General features: G+C 35.6%; 1 protein-coding gene across 3 annotated transcripts in view; it reads right to left on the bottom strand.

Annotated features, from left to right (window-relative positions):
• The window catches only part of Pde3a (phosphodiesterase 3A), a 323,995-nt gene that overhangs the window by 60,403 nt on the left and 244,014 nt on the right, over positions 1–19,578 (bottom strand). For all 3 annotated transcript variants that reach the window (XM_048787271.1, XM_048787273.1, XM_048787272.1), the window contains one exon: positions 289–546. In XM_048787271.1, the coding sequence (XP_048643228.1) occupies positions 289–546 (258 nt within the window). The remainder of the gene's footprint in view (positions 1–288; positions 547–19,578) is intronic.

Genomic DNA, 19,578 nt, shown 5'->3' with positions numbered 1-19,578 from the left:
CCCAGCATCAAACAAACAAACAAGCAAACAAAACAAAACAAAACAAAAAAATCTCTTAACAAGTATAAATAAAAAGGGTAAGTTTTCTATTTGTAGAAAGTAATCAAGTATTATGACAGAAGTGTTCGAGTTTAAGGTTTTATTATTTTTGCCACCAGAATCAACTCATCTTCTTGAAGTAATTGATATGAATATACAGATGGGTTTCGAGGGACTGTGAGGGAAACCTAAGAGACAATTAAAATATAAAAAGGCTAAGCCTTTTAAGGGTGTGTCCTCAGTACCTACCTTGGGAATAGCCAGCTTGTCTTTTTCAGAGCTCTCTTCAGAATCAGAGCAGGTGTAGTTTTCACTGAAGGAAACGACAGGATTCACCCTGGGCTTGTGAATGGCGTGGAAGGTGAGCTGCGTGCTGAGCAGGTTGCTCACGGCCCTCAGGGACGTGCACACATTTGGGGGCAGAGAAGGGTCTGCCAGGAGGTCAGTAATGAGGCCATGCGCCTCGCCCATCACAGCAATATCCACAGTAATACTGGTTCCTGAAGACTGAGACACCAAACCAAGAGAACAGAGTAAGAAAAAGCCTGAGGCTGGGAGCACACAGAGTTAAACTGGTTTTTTTTTCACTGGAAAATAAATGGACTAACTATATAAAATTCAGTATGATAAAATTCAAATCACATTTCTATTAGAAACTCTGCTAAAATATTCCCTGGCTTTTACTCTTTCTGTGTTCATGGCACATTTAAAAAAATTTTACATTTTAATTATCTTAATGTTTTAAATTGTCACATAAAATTATATATCTTTACGAGGTACTATGTCATGTTTCAATATATGTAAACATGGCATAATGTTCACATGAGGGTAAGCAGAACTATCTCCTCAAAATTTATCTTGTCTTTATGATGAAAACATTCAAATCTTTTTTTTCTAGTTTTCTGAAATATAGAGCACATTATCAGCATCTAATATCACATTACAGCCACCCTGTAGTACAAGAGAACAGCAGAACACCCATCTCCTAACTATGGCATATTTTTAAATGATAGAACTTGGAGAAGGGTAGAACAAAGTTGAAGAGATTAAAATACACTAGTTTTTAAAGATAAGAAACTTCAGAGAACTGGAAAAACCTTCATGTCAAACACTCCTCATGAAGAGTCTAACATTTTACATGTACATTATTTAAAATTTAATTTTGAAAGTAACATTAACATCCTATGAATTTTAATTTTATTAATATTTTAATGTGACACGCAGCCTGCTATGGCAATTATTCAACTAATATTAATATTAGTGTTGCCTGAAAAGCAACTTAATTTTGTGTTCAGATTCACAATCTCTCTTCTTAGGGTTGGTAAATAAATAGATTTCAGCTCTAGAATTCTGTGACATACGTGTTATACTCTGTCAAAATCAGATCAGTTACTCTGTACTCACAAAGAAATGATGACTACAAGAGAGAGAGGACAGGAATGCCCTTGCCCTACAGATCAGGAGAGAATAGAGGCAGGGAGAGGGGGAACTGAGGGGGCGCAGGTGAAGGGTCAAGACCAGGAGGGAGAATGAAGCCTAGGGCAGGGAGCAGGGCACTGTTAATACTGAAACCTGTCTGGTATGAGCCACAAGGAACCCACCTAAATTTAATTTTTCATGACAGTTAGTGATTAGAGGAACAGTTCCAGAAATGGGAGGTTTTGCCTCCTAACTACAGCTCTCTAGCTGCATGGTCTCTCAAATCATTAGTATCTCCATGCTGCAATTTTATCCACAAATTAAACAGATAAAATAACAATTGTGCCAAACTCAAAAGGTAATCACAAGACTTAGAAAGAATTACACATGTAAAATGCTTAATATTGTGCAGGCAATTATTGGTCTTCAATGATGGCCATGATAAAAACAATAATTATAAATAGTCATAGTAACTCTGAAGTTACTATTAAAAAAGAAGCTATAAGGAGTTTGGCTATGTATTCAGAGGAAAACAAACTTTAATCATTCTCTCACAATGAACTTAAGTGTCAAAGACATTAGGGTAAAATTATTAGAAAAACAAGGATATTTTATAATTTGGGGAATAAAACCTTTAAAAAATAATATGAACTCATAAGCTGCCAAGGAACCATCTGATAGATCTGACTGTATAAAGATATAAACATCTACATAAGAAAACATACCATAAGCAAATGAAAAAGGTTGTGAGAAAATGTTAACCACACAGAGAAGATAAAACAGATCAAATAAAGAGCTTCTAAAAATTAATGAAAGGAAGACATGGAAAAAAAGAGCGAAGAGACAATTTAAATAAAATGAAAATAATCAAATACCTAAAAATTGATTTACTTCTCTAATAAATAAAATGCAAATTAATATGAGAAAAGCAACAATTACTTACCTAATTGGCCAAATAATAAAAGACAAACATTTATAATGGTTTGGGGAAAATGAGCGGTGAGTGAAAAATAGTGCAGTTATGTTTCAAAGAAAATTCTGCTGACCCTGTCAATTTGGAATTTAAATGTCTGTATCCTATAATCCAGCAAAACTAAGACATCTGGTCTAAAGAAATACTTCTGCAAGCATGTAAAGACATAAAAACAAGCTCACAAAGGGTATAGCAGTCTCTGGCAACAACAACAAAAGACGATAACCACTAAATGAAAATCCATAGAAAAGTACATGAACAAAGTTGTATTGTAACTGTATTTGAAACTTACACTTGTTTAAAAGATTTGAGTAGACAGACACGTAAATGATTACTTATATAAATGCTTAATAAATATTGTTCGGCAGGGTTAAAATGTATGCCATTAAAAAAAAGTGAGGGGCTGGGATTGTGGCTCAGAGGCAGAGCGCTCGCCTAGCATGTGTGAGGCACTGGGTTCAATCCTCAGCACCACATAAATATAAAATAAAGACACTGTTTCCACCTATAACTAAAAAAAAAGTGAGTATGTACCTTGAAAACACTCAACATCCATGAAAATATCTACTCTTATAATGACTATAAGTAATGGAAAAATTGTTTTGCAAAGCCATCATAGAGAACAGATATGTATTTTACCACTAGAATAACAATAACAGCAATGACAATAATCATGACAACTGACATTTGCAGAGCATAAGGCTACAAAGTAGGTACAATGATTTACTTCGTTTTTGTTAGTCATAAATAACTTGCCCAAATCAGACAGCTGGAAATGCCAGGGTGCAAACACAAACATTTCGATTCCACAGCTCAAATTGTTCTGGACCAGTATGCTAAAATAAGTGTCAAATCTTTAAATCTTATGTTTCCATATGTATCTGTAATTATTTAATGTCTTGTTTAATCATAGAACCTGTGGTTTTTATCTCTGTTCACATGACTAATTATCTACTATGAACCAACAGAAAAATTTCAGTGCCATATTAAGTTTTAGGATATGTAACTATGCATGTCACATATGTACATACATTGTTAATTTAAAAAAAAATATTCATGAAGATGTCACTCAGCTGGGTCACCACACCTTAACAACATGTACTTTCAAGTGCATCTCTAATAATTACACTTCTGGAAAAACTCCCCCGATGCTATCCTCTAAACTTGAAATGTCAATTCCTACCCATGTTGTTCTACTATTTAAACTAGTAACTTACTGGATGGCTTCCAAAAATATTTAAAATTTGAAGGCAATCTTTGTTTATAGAATATAAACTTAAGACTTTTTGACAATAAAATTATCAGTTTATGCTCTAATAATAAAGCATTTCTTAAAATATTTTCAGTATGTAATATCTACAAATCTGAAGAAAAAGAAGACCATACCATTGACAATCAAAATTAGAATTTTTAAAATATATTATTGGTGAGATGACAAGTCTCTAGTTTTATGTCTTGTTAATAGTATATTTTCATTTTTAAAATTAGAGATATATTTTCTATATAGTCAGAGAAAATAAATATTAAATTAAAAAAATAACTTAAAAATAAGAACAGAATTGAAAATTCATCCTTATATGAACATGTTACATAACAATATAAAAAATAAACACATTGTACATTTCAATGTTAATATGCTGAGGCTTTTGTGAAATCAAAGGTCCTTAAGTGAAAACAAAGAAAAGAATCAGGCCAACAGGAATTAAATTATCCAAACTGAGATTGGCTAGGAACCAAAGTGACCACTTTTTCATTGTTGGGAAAAAAATGTCCTAGTTATTATTAAATCAATTCCCTGACTTATTGGATTTCTGATTGAAGAATAGAATTGTGGAAGTCATAAGTGACAGCATATATAAGAAGTTATCACCACCTTTTGGGATCAAATAACTAAAGGCGTCAATGAGGCATGAAATCTAAAACCAACAATCAGATTTGTTTGCAACAAACCTGCCAAGCCTAACCACAAATGAAATGCCAAAAGGCGGAAAGATAGGCTGGCTGCTGTTTCAGTAAAGAGCAGAGAAGCCATAAAGACATGAACACATCCACGAGTCACCATTAAGAATTTCAGGGGAGAGTGGCTTTGGTCATCAAATTTTTTTGTTGCTTTAAATTACATACAAAATTTAAAAAAAAAAATAAGAGACTCACTCAGAAGGTATTTCCACAACTATTCAACTTCAAAAATAATAATATAATTAAATTTCTATACAGACCAGTGTTAGTCAGAAACGTTTCATTTAGCTAGTGAAATCTTAGATAGTTACAATAAACACTAAAAGTTAAGTTTATATAAAGGTCACTTTAAAGGAAAGTCTTAAACCAACACCCTGAAATCATCTTCTGGGGCAGTAACTAGCTACCCTAAGCATAAAACCACAGTTGAGTCTTGTTAAGGTGCAGAAGATCAAAAAAATCTTTTCCTTAAAAAAAAGTTGCCAAGCAATATAAAACATTCTACTTCACAAGCTTTCCTTATAATAGAAATATTTATATTTAACATTTAAGAAAATGCAAGTGTAATTCCCTAGACACCATTTAAATGACAACCAAATTTGGATTACTACCTTTAAATAGAAAATCTGGTATTTAAATCTGATAAACAGTGGAGGAAAGAGCAGTTTAATATATCAAGGCAAAAATAAAGGATTCTCTTGGCACATTTTCTACTTTTCAGTGCACCCACAGTTTTAAACATCTTCCTCTGTCCCCTTTATCTTTATCCAATCTACTTTACCATCTCCAGATGTCCTACCTAATGCTGGCTTTTGACCTTCACAGATATAAATGGTTGGGACTGCTTCCAAGTAACTTTTGTCATTATAAAATCAAAAAGCTGGAAAATGTGGGGCTATAAGTAAGAAGTTAAAAAGATAACAAATATAATCAACATTAAACATAACTCCCAGATTAGATATGTAGCTATTGACTCAATTACAGAAAATGGTTATCACTTTTACTGCTACTACTGTGCTACAGAGTTGACACTGCTGCACTGGTATGATAAAAGGGGAATCTTTGAATATATGTGGGGTTGAGAAAGAATTGCACTCTATAAAAGGCATTGAGTCTCTCAATTATCACAAGTTGCCAATTATAAAAAATTCTAACAAATAAGTCTATGTAATCAAGCCACTTACACAATGCAAAATGAAATTATAAATCTGAAATTAAGATGCCAGATTATTTGCTCCAGTACTGTTTTGGGTTCATATCAAAATATACAGATCAGAGAATTTCTAAAAGGCAGTGTCTTTGATAAGGTGTAGGAAATAACTATGGGAACAAGACAAGTGAAAACACAGATGCAAATGCACATCATTTTACTTAAAGTGAAGGTATTCAAAGGAACAACTGGAAAAAGACTGAGAAGGTAGTGTCAACAGAAACCTATTGTTCAAAAGAATTAGGAATATCATCTTGGAGGAGGGCAGGGTGAGGGTAATGCCTTTAGTTCTTAAAAATATTCCTTAGACTTTATGTCAATATACTCAAGTTACAAATCTGTTTCCTACATATTTTAAGGCAAAGGTTAAAATTGATAACTTAATGAAATAGGTTGAATACATCCTTGCCTAGAGGCAGCATATGAAATAATTCTTAAGTCTTCTGACTCAGTGAATCATTTGCTTTGGAAATTAATTCTAACTGGAGGAAAAGAATGAGAAGCAGCATAAAAGATTCTCTTCACAAGTCTATGTGAAACTTGAAGCAGGATTACACTTGCTAGAATACTAGAATTGAGAAAGCATCTAGATAACCTGCTTGAAATGCTATATACCTTAACCTAGGCCATCCCAAAATATACTTTGAGTTTTGTTATGGTTTCCAAAACTATGTACAGGCAATACTATCCAAGGGGATACTAAGGCTCTTCCTCTAAAATCAAAGACCTGGACTGGATGAATCTCTTGATGATCCCTTCCAATTCTATACACCTAAATTATTTTCCTCCATAATACACGCATACACACATTAAAGAAAGAAGGAAGTAATTTAAAAACTATTTCTTGGAATCATTGAACATCTTAAATTTTTTTAAAAATGACTTTAAAAAATATTACAAAAACTTAAAAAATTCTAGTTTTGCCAGGCGTGGTGATGCATGCCTGTAATTCCAAGTGGCTCAGGAGGCTGAGGCAAGAAGATCAAGATTTCAAAGCTAGTCTTGACAACTTAGCAAGGTCCTAAGTAACTCAGTGAGACACTGTCTCTAAATAAAAAGGGCTGGGGATGTGGCTCAGTGGTTAAGCATACCTGGGTTCATTCCCTGGTACAAAAGAAAACAAAAGAAGGGAAAAAAAGAGAAAAGTTCTTGTTTCATTGATTGCTAATTTTGCCCCAAGCTCTAGATTACAGTTTATTGCCGAGTTACTGATGCTTTTTCCTTTCTATAGTAAAATACCTAGTGTACACCAAGTGTTCACTGGGAACAGACTTTTCTCTGAAACATACACATAATTTTTTCTCTCTCAATACTCAGTTTTGTTTGGTCTCAAATCTGTTTAGATCAGTTGAATTCGTCATTGCAAATCACATATGCTAACAGGATATCCATTTACCAATGATATGAATTCACAAATGAAATTTCTTTCCTAGAAAACTAAGTTGAATAAATTTCCATAGATACTTTAAGTAGACTTCATAAAGGTTAGGCCCTGAAATAGATTTTCATTGAAGGAGGCAGGGAAGATATAATTTTAAAGGCTCCAAAGGAAAACTAACATATCTGAAGGATTTTCCAGTTAGAAAAACCTCTTAAGCTCCTAAGTCATTTCCACTATAAAGAGACGGAAACTGGCAATCTGTACAGTGAAGTATGGTTGTGGTATACATTAGAAAGAACTTGAACTGAAATCTATATGGTGGACACATACTCAGAAAAATTCTTGGCTCTTCATCAAAGATGTGCAAAAGCCTTTCTACTTCCATATCAAGTTAGAATACATTACTAGAGGTATGGAAATTTTTTTGTCAGATTTTGGATTCTCAACTTTTAGAACTTACTGAATTCCCCAACCAACTGCGGGCCCTAATTATCTTGAGACAACTCCACAGTACTTTTAACCTAACATTTCCTTTCACTTGAAATGAAGCATAACATAATAGTCATGCTAAAGCTCTTCATAACCATTCCTGGATCAAGAAAGGGAAAGTGAAACTTGGTTAATGAATTAGCACACAGGGAACAAGAAGGTACAAGTGCATGTTTCATCACATGCAGAATGTGTGAGGCTGTATATGTGAGAAAGTGGGAGGCAAAGTTTGCAGGAGTTGGGATACGAGAGAGGAAGTTTCCTTTGTTCATCAGCATCACATTTTTATTTCACAAAATTGCTAAGGACATAGGATCTAAAGTCAGACTGCCTGTGTTCAAATGTCAGGGCTGCTAAAATTCGGGATATTAATTTATCTCTTTACCCCTTGTTTTCTTAGTTCTAAAAAGGGGTTAATAGTAATACCTACTATGTAGTATTTCTGATGATTAAATGAAGATAGTAGAGAGATTATTTCTCTAGCAACGAAACCAAAATAAAACAATTTTTTAAAACCTCAAATATTCTCACTTCTTATCTAGGTAAATATAATCATAAAGATTGTACTCCCTATTCTCAAGTGCTCATAATAACTCTGAGATTAATTTGAGGCTTTTAAAAAGTAATGGTACAAAAGTCCAAGGTTGGTTGCACTGGTATGATTTATAACACAGTATGTGAAAAGAATTCTAAGAGCAGGCATCTTAGCTCTATTGTTAGAAGTATTTTTTTTCTTTGTATTTAGTCATCCTGGGAGGCACCCTGGGAGGCAAACAGCATGGGAAGAACATTCTCAGGGTGAAAAGGGACTTGGGATAAGAGAGGAATAAACAGTACAAGAGATGACACATAAGAAGGAAGAGTCACTGGGACTTTTCTTACCCAACTTTGGTCCTCAATGCTGGGAAAGGTCGCCTGATGGGTTTTTGGAAACTATTGCCTCCTACATCTCTATAGAATAGTTTGCCATTTCATCCCCTCCAAATCTTTCCGTGGGAGTCTGTCAGTGATGCTAGGAAACAGTATGTTGGTCTTTGGTGTACTAAATTAATTTAAAAGATGAGCGGGACTCAATAAAATGATATTTGGTGTATTGATGGGTTCTGGCTTCAGAGCCAGCAAAATTGCATATGTGTTTATACTTTCCTAGGACCCATTTATAATTTTAGACTTGCAATTGGATGGGAAATTTTTTAAAAATGAAATCATGTGAAAATTTTGCAGTAACTCATTGTAGGCTGAACCTTGGCTAAAGGCCATCCTAAGGAAAACAGATGTTTGCTTATTTTAATTTTCTGGCAGGGAACATTAGTTTACGTTAGAGTTTTATTCTCAAGATAATATATATATGTACAGTAGGGGGAAAACTTATAGAGCCCTCCATGAAATTGATTTCCAACATTAACTCTATTGACAGGTCCCATTTGGGGGCATGGGACGTAGCAAACTCCAGTCATTGCTGGAATTCTTAACTTCCTTCTCTTTTTGTGTTCAAAGAATACTCAAATGTGACATAGAACATGGCCTGATGTCCTCTCATACTTCCCTACAATCTATGTATCTGCAAATAAACCATTACTGTCCCAACATTCTCTGTTTATTTTTTCTAAATATCTTTCAGACATTTAGTGAATTCATCCTAAAACTCAAAATTAATAACTACCATAGAACACTGATTTATTATTTAGAAAACAAAAGTTGTTAAAAACACTTACTCTATTTAAGCACCCATATTTTTGAGAAGATAACCTTAGCTGCCTTTGACCTTCTGCTGGTTCTGTATCTCTCTCTCCTAATTAGAAGATGGGAAACTGGCACATGTGTGAGGAATTCTGACCATGAGCTCTTCATGTGGTTACTCACACAAATGAATGTGGGAAGGTGTGGTTAATATAAATTGCTACATAAATAATAAGACTATTTCTGTTCTTGGAAGAAGAAGCAAAGAGAACTGGATTCTCTGATATGAATAAGGGTATTTAAATATTGGAGGAAAATTAAGAATCTCTGAAAAAAAGTGTGAACTCAGAAAGTTGATCAATTTGGGGAATTTTTTGTTGAATTTTAAGAATTACTATTAAATTCTAAGAACTGTTTGAATTTGAGTATTCTGTTGGCTTAATCTAAAAACAATCTCAGTGGACAACAGATGGCAGTGTTCTGCCTTTTTAGAGAATCCTAATTGTCTCACCATCTCTTCTGGAATGACTTGGGGCTTCATCATTAACAGGCAGAGGTTAGTTGTTTTTTTTTTTTTTTCCCCACAGAAAACAAAAATAAACTAACAAGAGGATAAGTTCTATGAGACTATTGGTATAAATGAATAAAAAGATACAATTATACTTTATCTCTCAAGATCACAAAATTAATAAGCTTGTCTAGTCATATTTTTGTTTATTATTTTTTTTTGCTGTGCTAGGATCAAACTGAGGAACTTACACAGGCTAGGTAAGGACTCTACCACTGAGCTATGGTCCACGTTCTACCTCTCTTGTTTTTAATAAGACCCTTTTCCACAGAACATTTGATGAAAAATTTTTTCATGTGAAATATTCTATTGTGATTACAATATTCCTAATAAAAAACATCAAATGTGCATCTGAACACAAGGGTTTTGTGAACCTTCAGTAATATTTGTCTTATCCCTACCGTACTACACTCTATCCAGCCTTGTAGGCAGTGGGCACTTAGGTATGCCACTGATTTACCTCTACTGCTGTAGTGCAGAATATCTGCCCTGCACTGCTCTAGTACTATCCAAACTCATCTCCATGTTGCCTGCTGAGGTATATCTTTATTTGAATTACTGGAAGCACTAAAAACAAAGACAAACAAATGGAAAATCATGGGAGCTGTCTGTTCTGAGAAATCTTGCATCTCTACTACTTCTTGGATGTACGCACAGACTCTCTTTGGAATAACACCTGTCATAGTTCTCAATTCGACTTCTGCTCTGTGGTTCTGTGATGAAGATCTGCTTTCCTCCTTCAGGCTCTGAGTTGTACAAGAACAAAGGGAATGCTAAATTTCCTCTGCCAGTTCAAACCTGGAGCCTAATATTTCTGGTATTAGAAATAATGAACACATAAGTAACACATTCCAATTTTCCATAGATCACTCCTCTCCAGTTCTGTGCTTTAAAGAAATGGAAAAGGGCAAATAAATCACAGTGCTCCAGGTACTTCCTTAAAACAAAGCAGCAGCTGTTGAAACACAGTCCATCTTCTAGCACAATTTTATGTTGTAATATCAAACTTAATTTCTTTAAAATTGAGAACTATGACAATGAAAACTAGACTCATAAATAAAACTAGCATTCAATAAGCTGATGCTAGAGTAGAAAATATTCAGAAAACAACTAACCTGCCAAGGAGAAGTAATAGTATTGATAAAGAAATTTTAAAAATTTTTCTGTAATCTAGTATATACAGGAAAAGAGTAAGCCAAGAATTAGGGTATATGGATACTTTCTAGAATAAGAAAATCTTCTTGCTAGATCTAGGGGCAGAGAAAGAATGGCCCTTGGGTACAACATTCAGGTAAAGAGGACAGACACACTGGTGGACCAATCTGGAGAAATCTGAAGGAATAGCCCAAAGCAAGAATGCAAGCCACAGTCAAGAGTTTCAACTAATACCCAAACCTTGAAGAGAGCGACATTATAGTTTGGCATGGAGAGTGTAGCCAGGCTGACATTCAGGATCACAGCTTGGGCCAACAGGTAGTTAAGAATCTTTCACCAAGAAGAGAAGGACTTCAATTGGAGGGGATGCCAAAGTACTCACCTTTGACTAAACATGCAGTGCTCATAGAATAATTCAAGTTGCACATCAAGAGAGAGAGATATGGACTGGAAAGACACATTTGAGCATCATGACATACGTATGGTCATTTCAACAACATGCTGCCATGAAATGTGAAAAGAGAAAGGAGAAGAGGATTGAGAACAGAGACAAAATCCATGACAACTTTTAAGTGCTAAGCAGAAGAGAAATCCACACAGAAAAATCAGAGGAAGCAATTGAGAACTAAGAGTTACTATCAAAAGTGCCAAGGAAATGCATTTGTAAAGGAAGGAAGAAGTGGTCAGCAGTGACCAATGTTTGAGAGATCAGTAAATTCTGAGAAATGTCCAGTAGTTAGCATTGGGGAAATTAATGGGAACAAAGGAGAGAATAGGTTCAGGGAAGGGCCCAGGTTGCCAGTCACACTGCAGTATGAGCAATGAAAATCATGCAGACAACTCTCACGAAAACTAGATGTAAAATGGAAGGCATCCAGTCTGTATGTGTGTGCATGGGGTGGTATAAAGAGTTGCTGAGCATGGGAGCAAGAGCTGAGGTAGAAGGGGAGAGCTCACTAGCATGAGAAGTTGAAAGCAGTAAGGACAATGGGATAATAAGTAAATACAAATCCAAGAGAGGTGAGGCAGAGAGGCAGTGACATTTCCAAGGGCAGCTGCCTTTTCCACAATAACGTAAGAGGAGTGTTTATAGATTTATTGGTGCGATGTTGAAGGAGTTCTTCCACTTTGGCTTTTATTTACTTTGTAAGCCAGGCAGCCAGTCTTTTGCTCAGAATGTGAGGTGCACAGTGGTGAGGTCACAGATATAAAGCAGACTAAGGAACTCTTCAAAGAAAAATAAAAAAGAGCTGGCTGGATTCTCAGAACAATACTGAAGACCCCTCTGAGGTCACAGAGCATGGGCTCCAATCCTCTCCCTTTCTTTTTACACAGTGTGAAATTTCACGCAAAAAGGCAACAAAGTATTTTTTAAAAAAGTGATGAAGTCATGTCTGCCAGAGAGGAACAGAGAGGAAAGAAAGAAGACAAGACTGGCTAACTGGACCAGGAATCTGGCGAGGTGGAAGGACAAGTCCAAGGAGTACAGGTGAAGGGCAGGGCAGACAAGCTGGGAGAGGGAAGCTGGTGCCTGAGAAAGATGAAGCAGGATTCCATTTCTAACAGACTGGTCTCCATCCAGGGCATGGAAGAGTTTTGCTTTTTCTTAGCGGAAAACAGGTTTAAAAGGAAGCATGAGGCCAGATTTCAGATGCCCATGAATGAAAAACAAAGTTTTCTATTTATATTAGTTGGTGATTAGCTGATGAAAGATGTTCAAGAAGGAAAATGACATCAACATCATGCATGTTCAAGGAAGACAAGGTGAGCAGGGCTGCAGTAGTAGTCAGGATGTGGGAGTAGGGGTATCCGCAATGCCCATCGGCAGAGTGAAAAAGAGTGCAAGCAACATCAAAGAGAATTGACTGCCCCTGCATACTGATCAGATGGGAGGCATGAAAAATACAACATAGGTACTCCTGTACCTCTTTTCTGTAGTCTATGATATTTTTTAAGCTGTCTTTCAGTAATTTATGTTTTAAGAGTTCCAAGCCTTGCAAAAAAATATGTGAATAATTCACTTAATCTGTAAACCAAGGAAATGTTCTCTTTTTGATATCTCATGGTAGTAACTCTTATAATGTAAATAATCATGGGTAATGAATGCTCTCCATAGACCCCCTCCACATTTTTTTTTGTACTAGAGATTGAAACCAGGGGTACTTAACTACTGAGCCACATTCTCAGCACTTTTTATTTTTTATTTTGAGACAGGGTCTCACTAAGTTGTTGAGGCTGGCTTTGAACTCATGATCCTCCTTCAGCCTCCTGAAGGCTGAAGGATTACAGATGTGTGCCATTGTCTAAGCCCGAAATTGTATTCATACAGCAGCAAACACTTCACAATGTACTAAAAACCTCAACCAATTCTGTTTTCTATAACCAAAGATATTATAAACTAAGTAACAAGGTTTCCAAATTTAGAGGTAGAATTCCAAAACACAGGTAAATCAACATTTTTAGAACCCAGAATGTATTTTTTTTTCTAAAGAAATGTTATAAATGATGAAATTCCGGAGTTAGCTTACAGAAAGCTTATGTAACCACATAACAAGTATATTAGCATTTCATTGTTCTTTGTTAAAAATTCTCTCTTCTTCAACTACATTACAATATTTTGACAGGAAAAATACATTTTTATCAATGGTATGTATGGTTCAAAAAGGGAATATAGAGTCAATAGGAGAACATCCATTTCTGCTTCAGATTTTCAGCAAGTCCCAAAGGAGCATCTACTGAATTTCTAGTTCTGTCTCTACCCCAGGGCTATGGAGATGAGTGAACAATTGCCAACCTCCAAACAACCTGTGGTTTAGTGAATGATGTTTAGGAGAGTGAAAAAGATCAAAGGATAAAATATGAAACTGAGTATCACAACTTCCACTCCTTATCAGGGGAGTGAAAGACATCTGTTTTAAAGTGAAAGCAGTTGCTTCTCAAAACACCTGTATCTGGCCACTGGTCCTTTTTCACAAACTTTCAAAATGGACACCTTGAACAGAGTCAGGTTATCATCTGTACCTCTCCTCAAAATAGCATGGAAACAAAAGAAAACAACACACCCACTTGTCCACAGAAAAGAATCCTGAGAAAGGTCAGGGATAGGTAAGGAACAGACTCCCCACCCAAACAGAAACCTCTGGTTTCTTGGCATTTCCCTCAAAATCCCAAGCCCATAAAACTCTCGTATCTGTGAAACCAGTCTTATCTTTGAAACATGGGCTTCAGGGCTCTTCAGTTTCCTGTCCTCCTCATAAAGAGTAGGGAACTCAAAGCTCCCTGGCCCTCAGAGTACTTATGGATCTGTTTCTCACTGCCTGGTTTTAAAGGATAAGGGGAGCGAATCTGTGACCAATTTTCACACATGGAGAGTACATGTGTACAAAAAACTGTGCACAATTGTTTTCCAAGATGCTACTCAGTTCCAAGGTGTCACTGTAAAGGGAATGACTTTCAATATTTGAAACTAGTGCATAAAAGGGTAAGTAACTCGACCCAAGTTAATTTTACCCGTTGTGTTACTAATCACACCCCACATTGCCTGTCAGTACTTTGGGGTACTGTTCCTAAGTATGTTCACTTCCCTTTAATGATATGAAAATATCTGTGCCAAATTGTTACATACTTTTTCGTAATATCTTCCTACAATTAATCTTTTTCAACTTAAGCTCTCATTATCAAGGGAAACTTGTTAACATCGTCAGTAAAATCCAAGATTTCATGCTGAACTCTTTTCCTTCATAGCTTTTTTGAAAATGTCAAATTAGGCTCTTCCCAGAACTAAGCCTTAAGGAAGACCCACTGTAAATACTTCTTCATCAATAAAAATGTTATTTGTTCTTTCTCCTTAATTTTCATATGTAAACCAGATCTTTTCTATTATTTGCCCCTGGAAGGAAAAACTTGTGAGCTCTTCTGGAGCCTTCTGTTACCATAATAGGAAGGCATTTGTCTTCATTTTCCTCTTAGGTGGTAGTGAAAATAAAATTTTATAATGGATCTGTCTACAACTCTGGGTTAATTACTTCAGTTTAAGAAACTGGTTTCAGTTATAATCTTGTTATACTCAGAATGTTATGAGACAACTAAAAAATGGGATTATCCTAGAGTCAGCAGACCATGGTGTCTCATCAAGATATTTAACAGGCAGATGTTGGGCAGGATTGTCAAGGGTCTGTACGGGAAGCATTTCAAAATGATACTCCACTCCACACGTTTATCAAGAATGGGTTGCTGAGTAAAGGAGGAAATGAGGCAAGTCAATAAGTCATTTGGTCACAATGGTGAGTCACTCAGGATTTATGTCATAGATTTTTTTCCTTGTGGATATAATTGCTAGTTTGGTCAATGTTTCCATAGGCCCTTGTTATAGCAATAAAAGCAGATTTAAAAAGCACAAAGAACCAACAATTTATAATGATTTGGCATCAGTTCTTTAAGAAAAAAATCCATGAAAATAAGATAAAATAACTTTAGGAGTGATTAATAAAATTAAAATATGTTTAAAATATGTCCCTTCATCCCTCGACCCGGGGAATCAGGAGAAAGGATATGATGACCAAAAAAAAAAAAAAAAAAAAAAAAAAAACTTAGGTAATNTTTCAATCTCTAGTACAAAAAAAAATGTGGAGGGGGTCTATGGAGAGCATTCATTACCCATGATTATTTACATTATAAGAGTTACTACCATGAGATATCAAATTCCTGTTTAGCTATCATTTTAGTTCTATTTCAGCTCAAAATAAGAACATGAAACTGAAGCAAGGAACAAAATCTTTAATTAAACTGTGTCATAAGAATAAATAAGCAAAGCTTTATTAAAACAGACACAGAATATTGAAACCATTCAGGTTCCAGCTTTGATGGCCAGATAGAGTATAAAATTTAATATACAGCGAGACAGAACTTAAAAAAAAAGTCTCAAACTGTTTGTTGGCTTCAATATTTCAAGCAAATAATTTTAAGCTACTATGTAATCTCTATCATCAGCAACACAATACACTGCTCAAAAGATGACAATGTCTTCTCAAATACCCATCAATCATGGTGGCAGCTGTTGGATCAACTAACCGCTTGGATGGTTGTATCATGGTCTATGCTGACATTTGGAAATCAAGATGAATGTGTCCAGAGACATTCAGAAACACCCCAGTTCTGATCTCTCTTCAAAGTTTATGAAGTAGAGTCATAATTGACTCTATACCAATCATGGTAATTCTAACTCTAGACAAAGGGATTGGTCAATGATGAGTGGTCTAAGTCAATGTGAGTCCAGGAGACACAGAGAGAACTTTGTGCTCCTAGAAAAGGAAATGCCTCCCTTCAGAAGGAAGCATGTTGCTGACAGTAGCCACGTGTGGATTACACGTGGAATCATCAATCAAATGAAGCCAATATGTAGACAGTAGCACTGTAGAGAGAATAAAAACATAGGTCCCTTATGGTATTATTGGGCTATTGAATTTTGTAGCTCTAAAGTGTTTTCTCCTCTGAACTCCCTATTATGAAAGACAATAACATTTCTTTATTGCTATAGCTAGTTTGAGCAAAGTTTTCTTATTATGTATGGATGGAATTATCCTAAGTAATACTGGATTTTTTTTTTCAGGGGGTGGAGGGAGGTAGTGGGGATTGAACTCAGAGGCACTGTATTACTGAGCTAAAACCCCAGTACTTTTAAATTTTATTTTGAGACAGGATTTTCCTAACTGGCCCAGGCTGGCTTTGAACTTATGATCTTCCAGTCAGCCTCCTAAGCCACTGGGATTATAAGGGTGTACCACCATGCCTGACACAGCATAAAATTTTTATTGAGTAAGTAAGTAGGTAGTAATGGAAATAAATTTTCATAATATATTTGTCTAGGTTAATCAATTAACCTGGGTTAATCAATTTAAGAAACTGGTTTAATCAATTTAAGAAACTGGTTTCAGTTGCAATCTTTTTATATTCAGAATGTTATGAGACCATAAAAAATAAGATCATCTAAAACCAGCTGACTCCTGTAGCCCACTAAGGGCTGGGATTGCTGAGCACTGGCTACTTTCTTCTAGTCAATTGATTTATTTCTATACAGCAGTGCCTAGCACATATCCACATCTGTGCCTCAATTACAAATTAACATGTGCCATAGATTTCAAGGTGATTTGCAATAATAAAAATGCTGCTCATTCATCTGCATGCCTGAGAAAAGACACCCTATGACACATGGGTGGATTGGGGAGATTATTAAATATGGAAAGTATTTTTTAAAATTTACTTTTCACCATGACAATACTTTATTCAGGCACCAAGCTCAGCAAATGTTACCTAGGTGTTTTCAGTTAATTCTTTTTCCAGGTCTTCTTGTCACAAAATACATAAAAGAAGTTATCCAGTCATTTATCTTGAGACTTTAATGCATTAGATATGCATTTCTAAATGTAGACAGGCCTTCATAATTCTCAACTTCCCTGTTTTATTGAGCAAATAATCTTCTTTTGTAAAAATATCAATATCCTACTTTTTGTTCTTCTAGTCTCATCCTTCTAATAGTGTTAGTGTATCTCTTCCTCTTCTTCCTCTTACCCTAAAAATACTGTTAGCATTTCCCACTAATAAAACCGTTCTTTAGTCCGTTCTGAGGTGCCATCTGTTTTTGGTTTTGTTTTAAAATTCGAACCTATTAGAATTTAGAAGCCCCAAGAAGGAGAGCTATGTTGTCACAAATTCTCCATCATGTGCAACCAATGTGTTAATTATCCTGGGTAATGACAACATTCCTGGCTTCCCAGATCATGGACGGTTTCTTCTCCTCTGGCCTGACTTTTCTCCATTTTGTCAGGTAACACTCTCTCCACCTGCTTTGCTGGTTCTTCCGGTCTCCTTAGTTATCATTCCTTTTAATTTTTTTTTCTCACTTTAGTGTTCACCCTTCCCTCCCAGCTCTCACCCCACATTATAAGGAAGACCCGCTATTTGTAGCTCTAACATGGGCCACTTCTCTGAGACTGGCCAGTTCCATCTGAGATATTCCAGGGCTAGTTCATTTTCAACTTTCCAAAGACAATACTTTAAACCTCTATCTTTTCAAATCTTTTCTGCCTATCATTTCTTTCTTGGCTAACAATAAAATCACTCACAAAAAAACTGTGCATATCCAATCCCTAAAAACTAAGAGCCGAATGTTTTCGCTGATTACTGGACGCTGATCTATAATGCAGGGGGTATGGGAAGAATAGAGGAACTTTGGATTGGGCAAAGGGGAGGGGGGAAGAGGTTATGAGGATAAGAAAGATGGTGGAATGAGACGGACATCACTACCCTAGGTATATGTATGATTGCACAAACGGTGAGTCTCTACATGGCGTACAACCAAAGAATTGAAATGTTGTGCTCCATTTGTATAGGATGAATTAAAATGCAGTCTGCTGTTATGTACAACTAAGGAGAATGAATTTTAAAAATGCAAAAAAAAAAAAAAAAAACTGGGCATATCAGTTCTTGTTTTTGGGGAGACGGTTGTTTTTTAAACTTATGTTTTGCTTTCTCAACTCCAACATTAAATTGGTCACAGGATCTCAAAATTTTTACCAAAGAGTCTTCAAAATTCTTTCACCCCTGCATTATGCTACTTCTCATTGTTTCACATGAGGATAGCTGATAGCTGCAAATTTTTTCTTCCCATTTTATTCTGTCACAGGCTCAGTTTCCCAAGTACAAAAACATCAAGAAGCTGCCTTTCTACTCAATAATTTTCCAAAGTGGGAGAACAAGTTTCAATTTCTTGGTATGGTGTTAAGTGTTTTAATGTTTAACTCTACCACCTCTTTTCCAGTTACACCTCCATATACTCTACCAACATCTCCTTCCTCCAAACATCCCTGGTTATCTCCCCAAACATGGTCTCATGCTTTGCGTGTTGTGTTACGTATATTGAGGGTTTTGTTTCTCTCGTCATTTCTAATGATCTAGATCTAACTTTAAAACATAAAAATTATCTCAGCTGTATTCCTAAACAATCAAATCAATCACTTCAGCCTGGAGGTAGCCATAGTGCCTGGGCAGCCATCTCTTAGAATACTGTGCTATTGCTAATTGTGACCAAGTTCCTTGCCAGATTGTTAATGTAAGGGCAACAACAATTTTATTCCTTTTTATACTCTTAGGGCTCGGGATACTGTAAGAACTCAAAAACAAAACAAAACAAAACAAAACAAAAACCACAATTGTTAAATGAATGAGCTCTAATTGCTTTCTAACACAATATGCTCTTCTTACAAATGATTCTCAGAAGTTTAGAGAATGCCAATTATTCTTATCAGCCTGAAAAGAGTGCTTCTCTGGTCCTTGTATTTAAGCAAGACCTCCTTCCAGTCCTTACAACTTCCTTTGGAGAATTCCCTTACTTAAGGCAAGTGTCTGAAATAAGCACACTCTATCCAGCAGCAATTCCTGAGAGCAACGAACCAAAAGCAAAGCACACTCGTTTCCTTTGGATTTTCCCTGAATTTCATTTGGCCCTGACTATTTAGCTCATTGCTCATTTTCAGAACTCCTTTTCATGTTAGTACTCAAGCACAGGTGACACATCACACACAAAGTGGTCTTTCTTTGTAGCAACAAAACACATCATTAGAAAATCCTAGAACATCAAAGGAAAAAAATGACTGAACAGATTTTGACTCACTGCAAACAGTTTGATACTGTAACTTTTTAAAATAGAA

Source organism: Marmota marmota, unplaced genomic scaffold (assembly GCF_001458135.2).
Source record: "Marmota marmota marmota unplaced genomic scaffold, marMar, whole genome shotgun sequence".
Lineage (NCBI taxonomy): Eukaryota > Metazoa > Chordata > Mammalia > Rodentia > Sciuridae > Marmota > Marmota marmota.
Note: the sequence above shows the minus strand (reverse complement) of the source record. Positions and strands in the feature narration are given on the sequence as shown.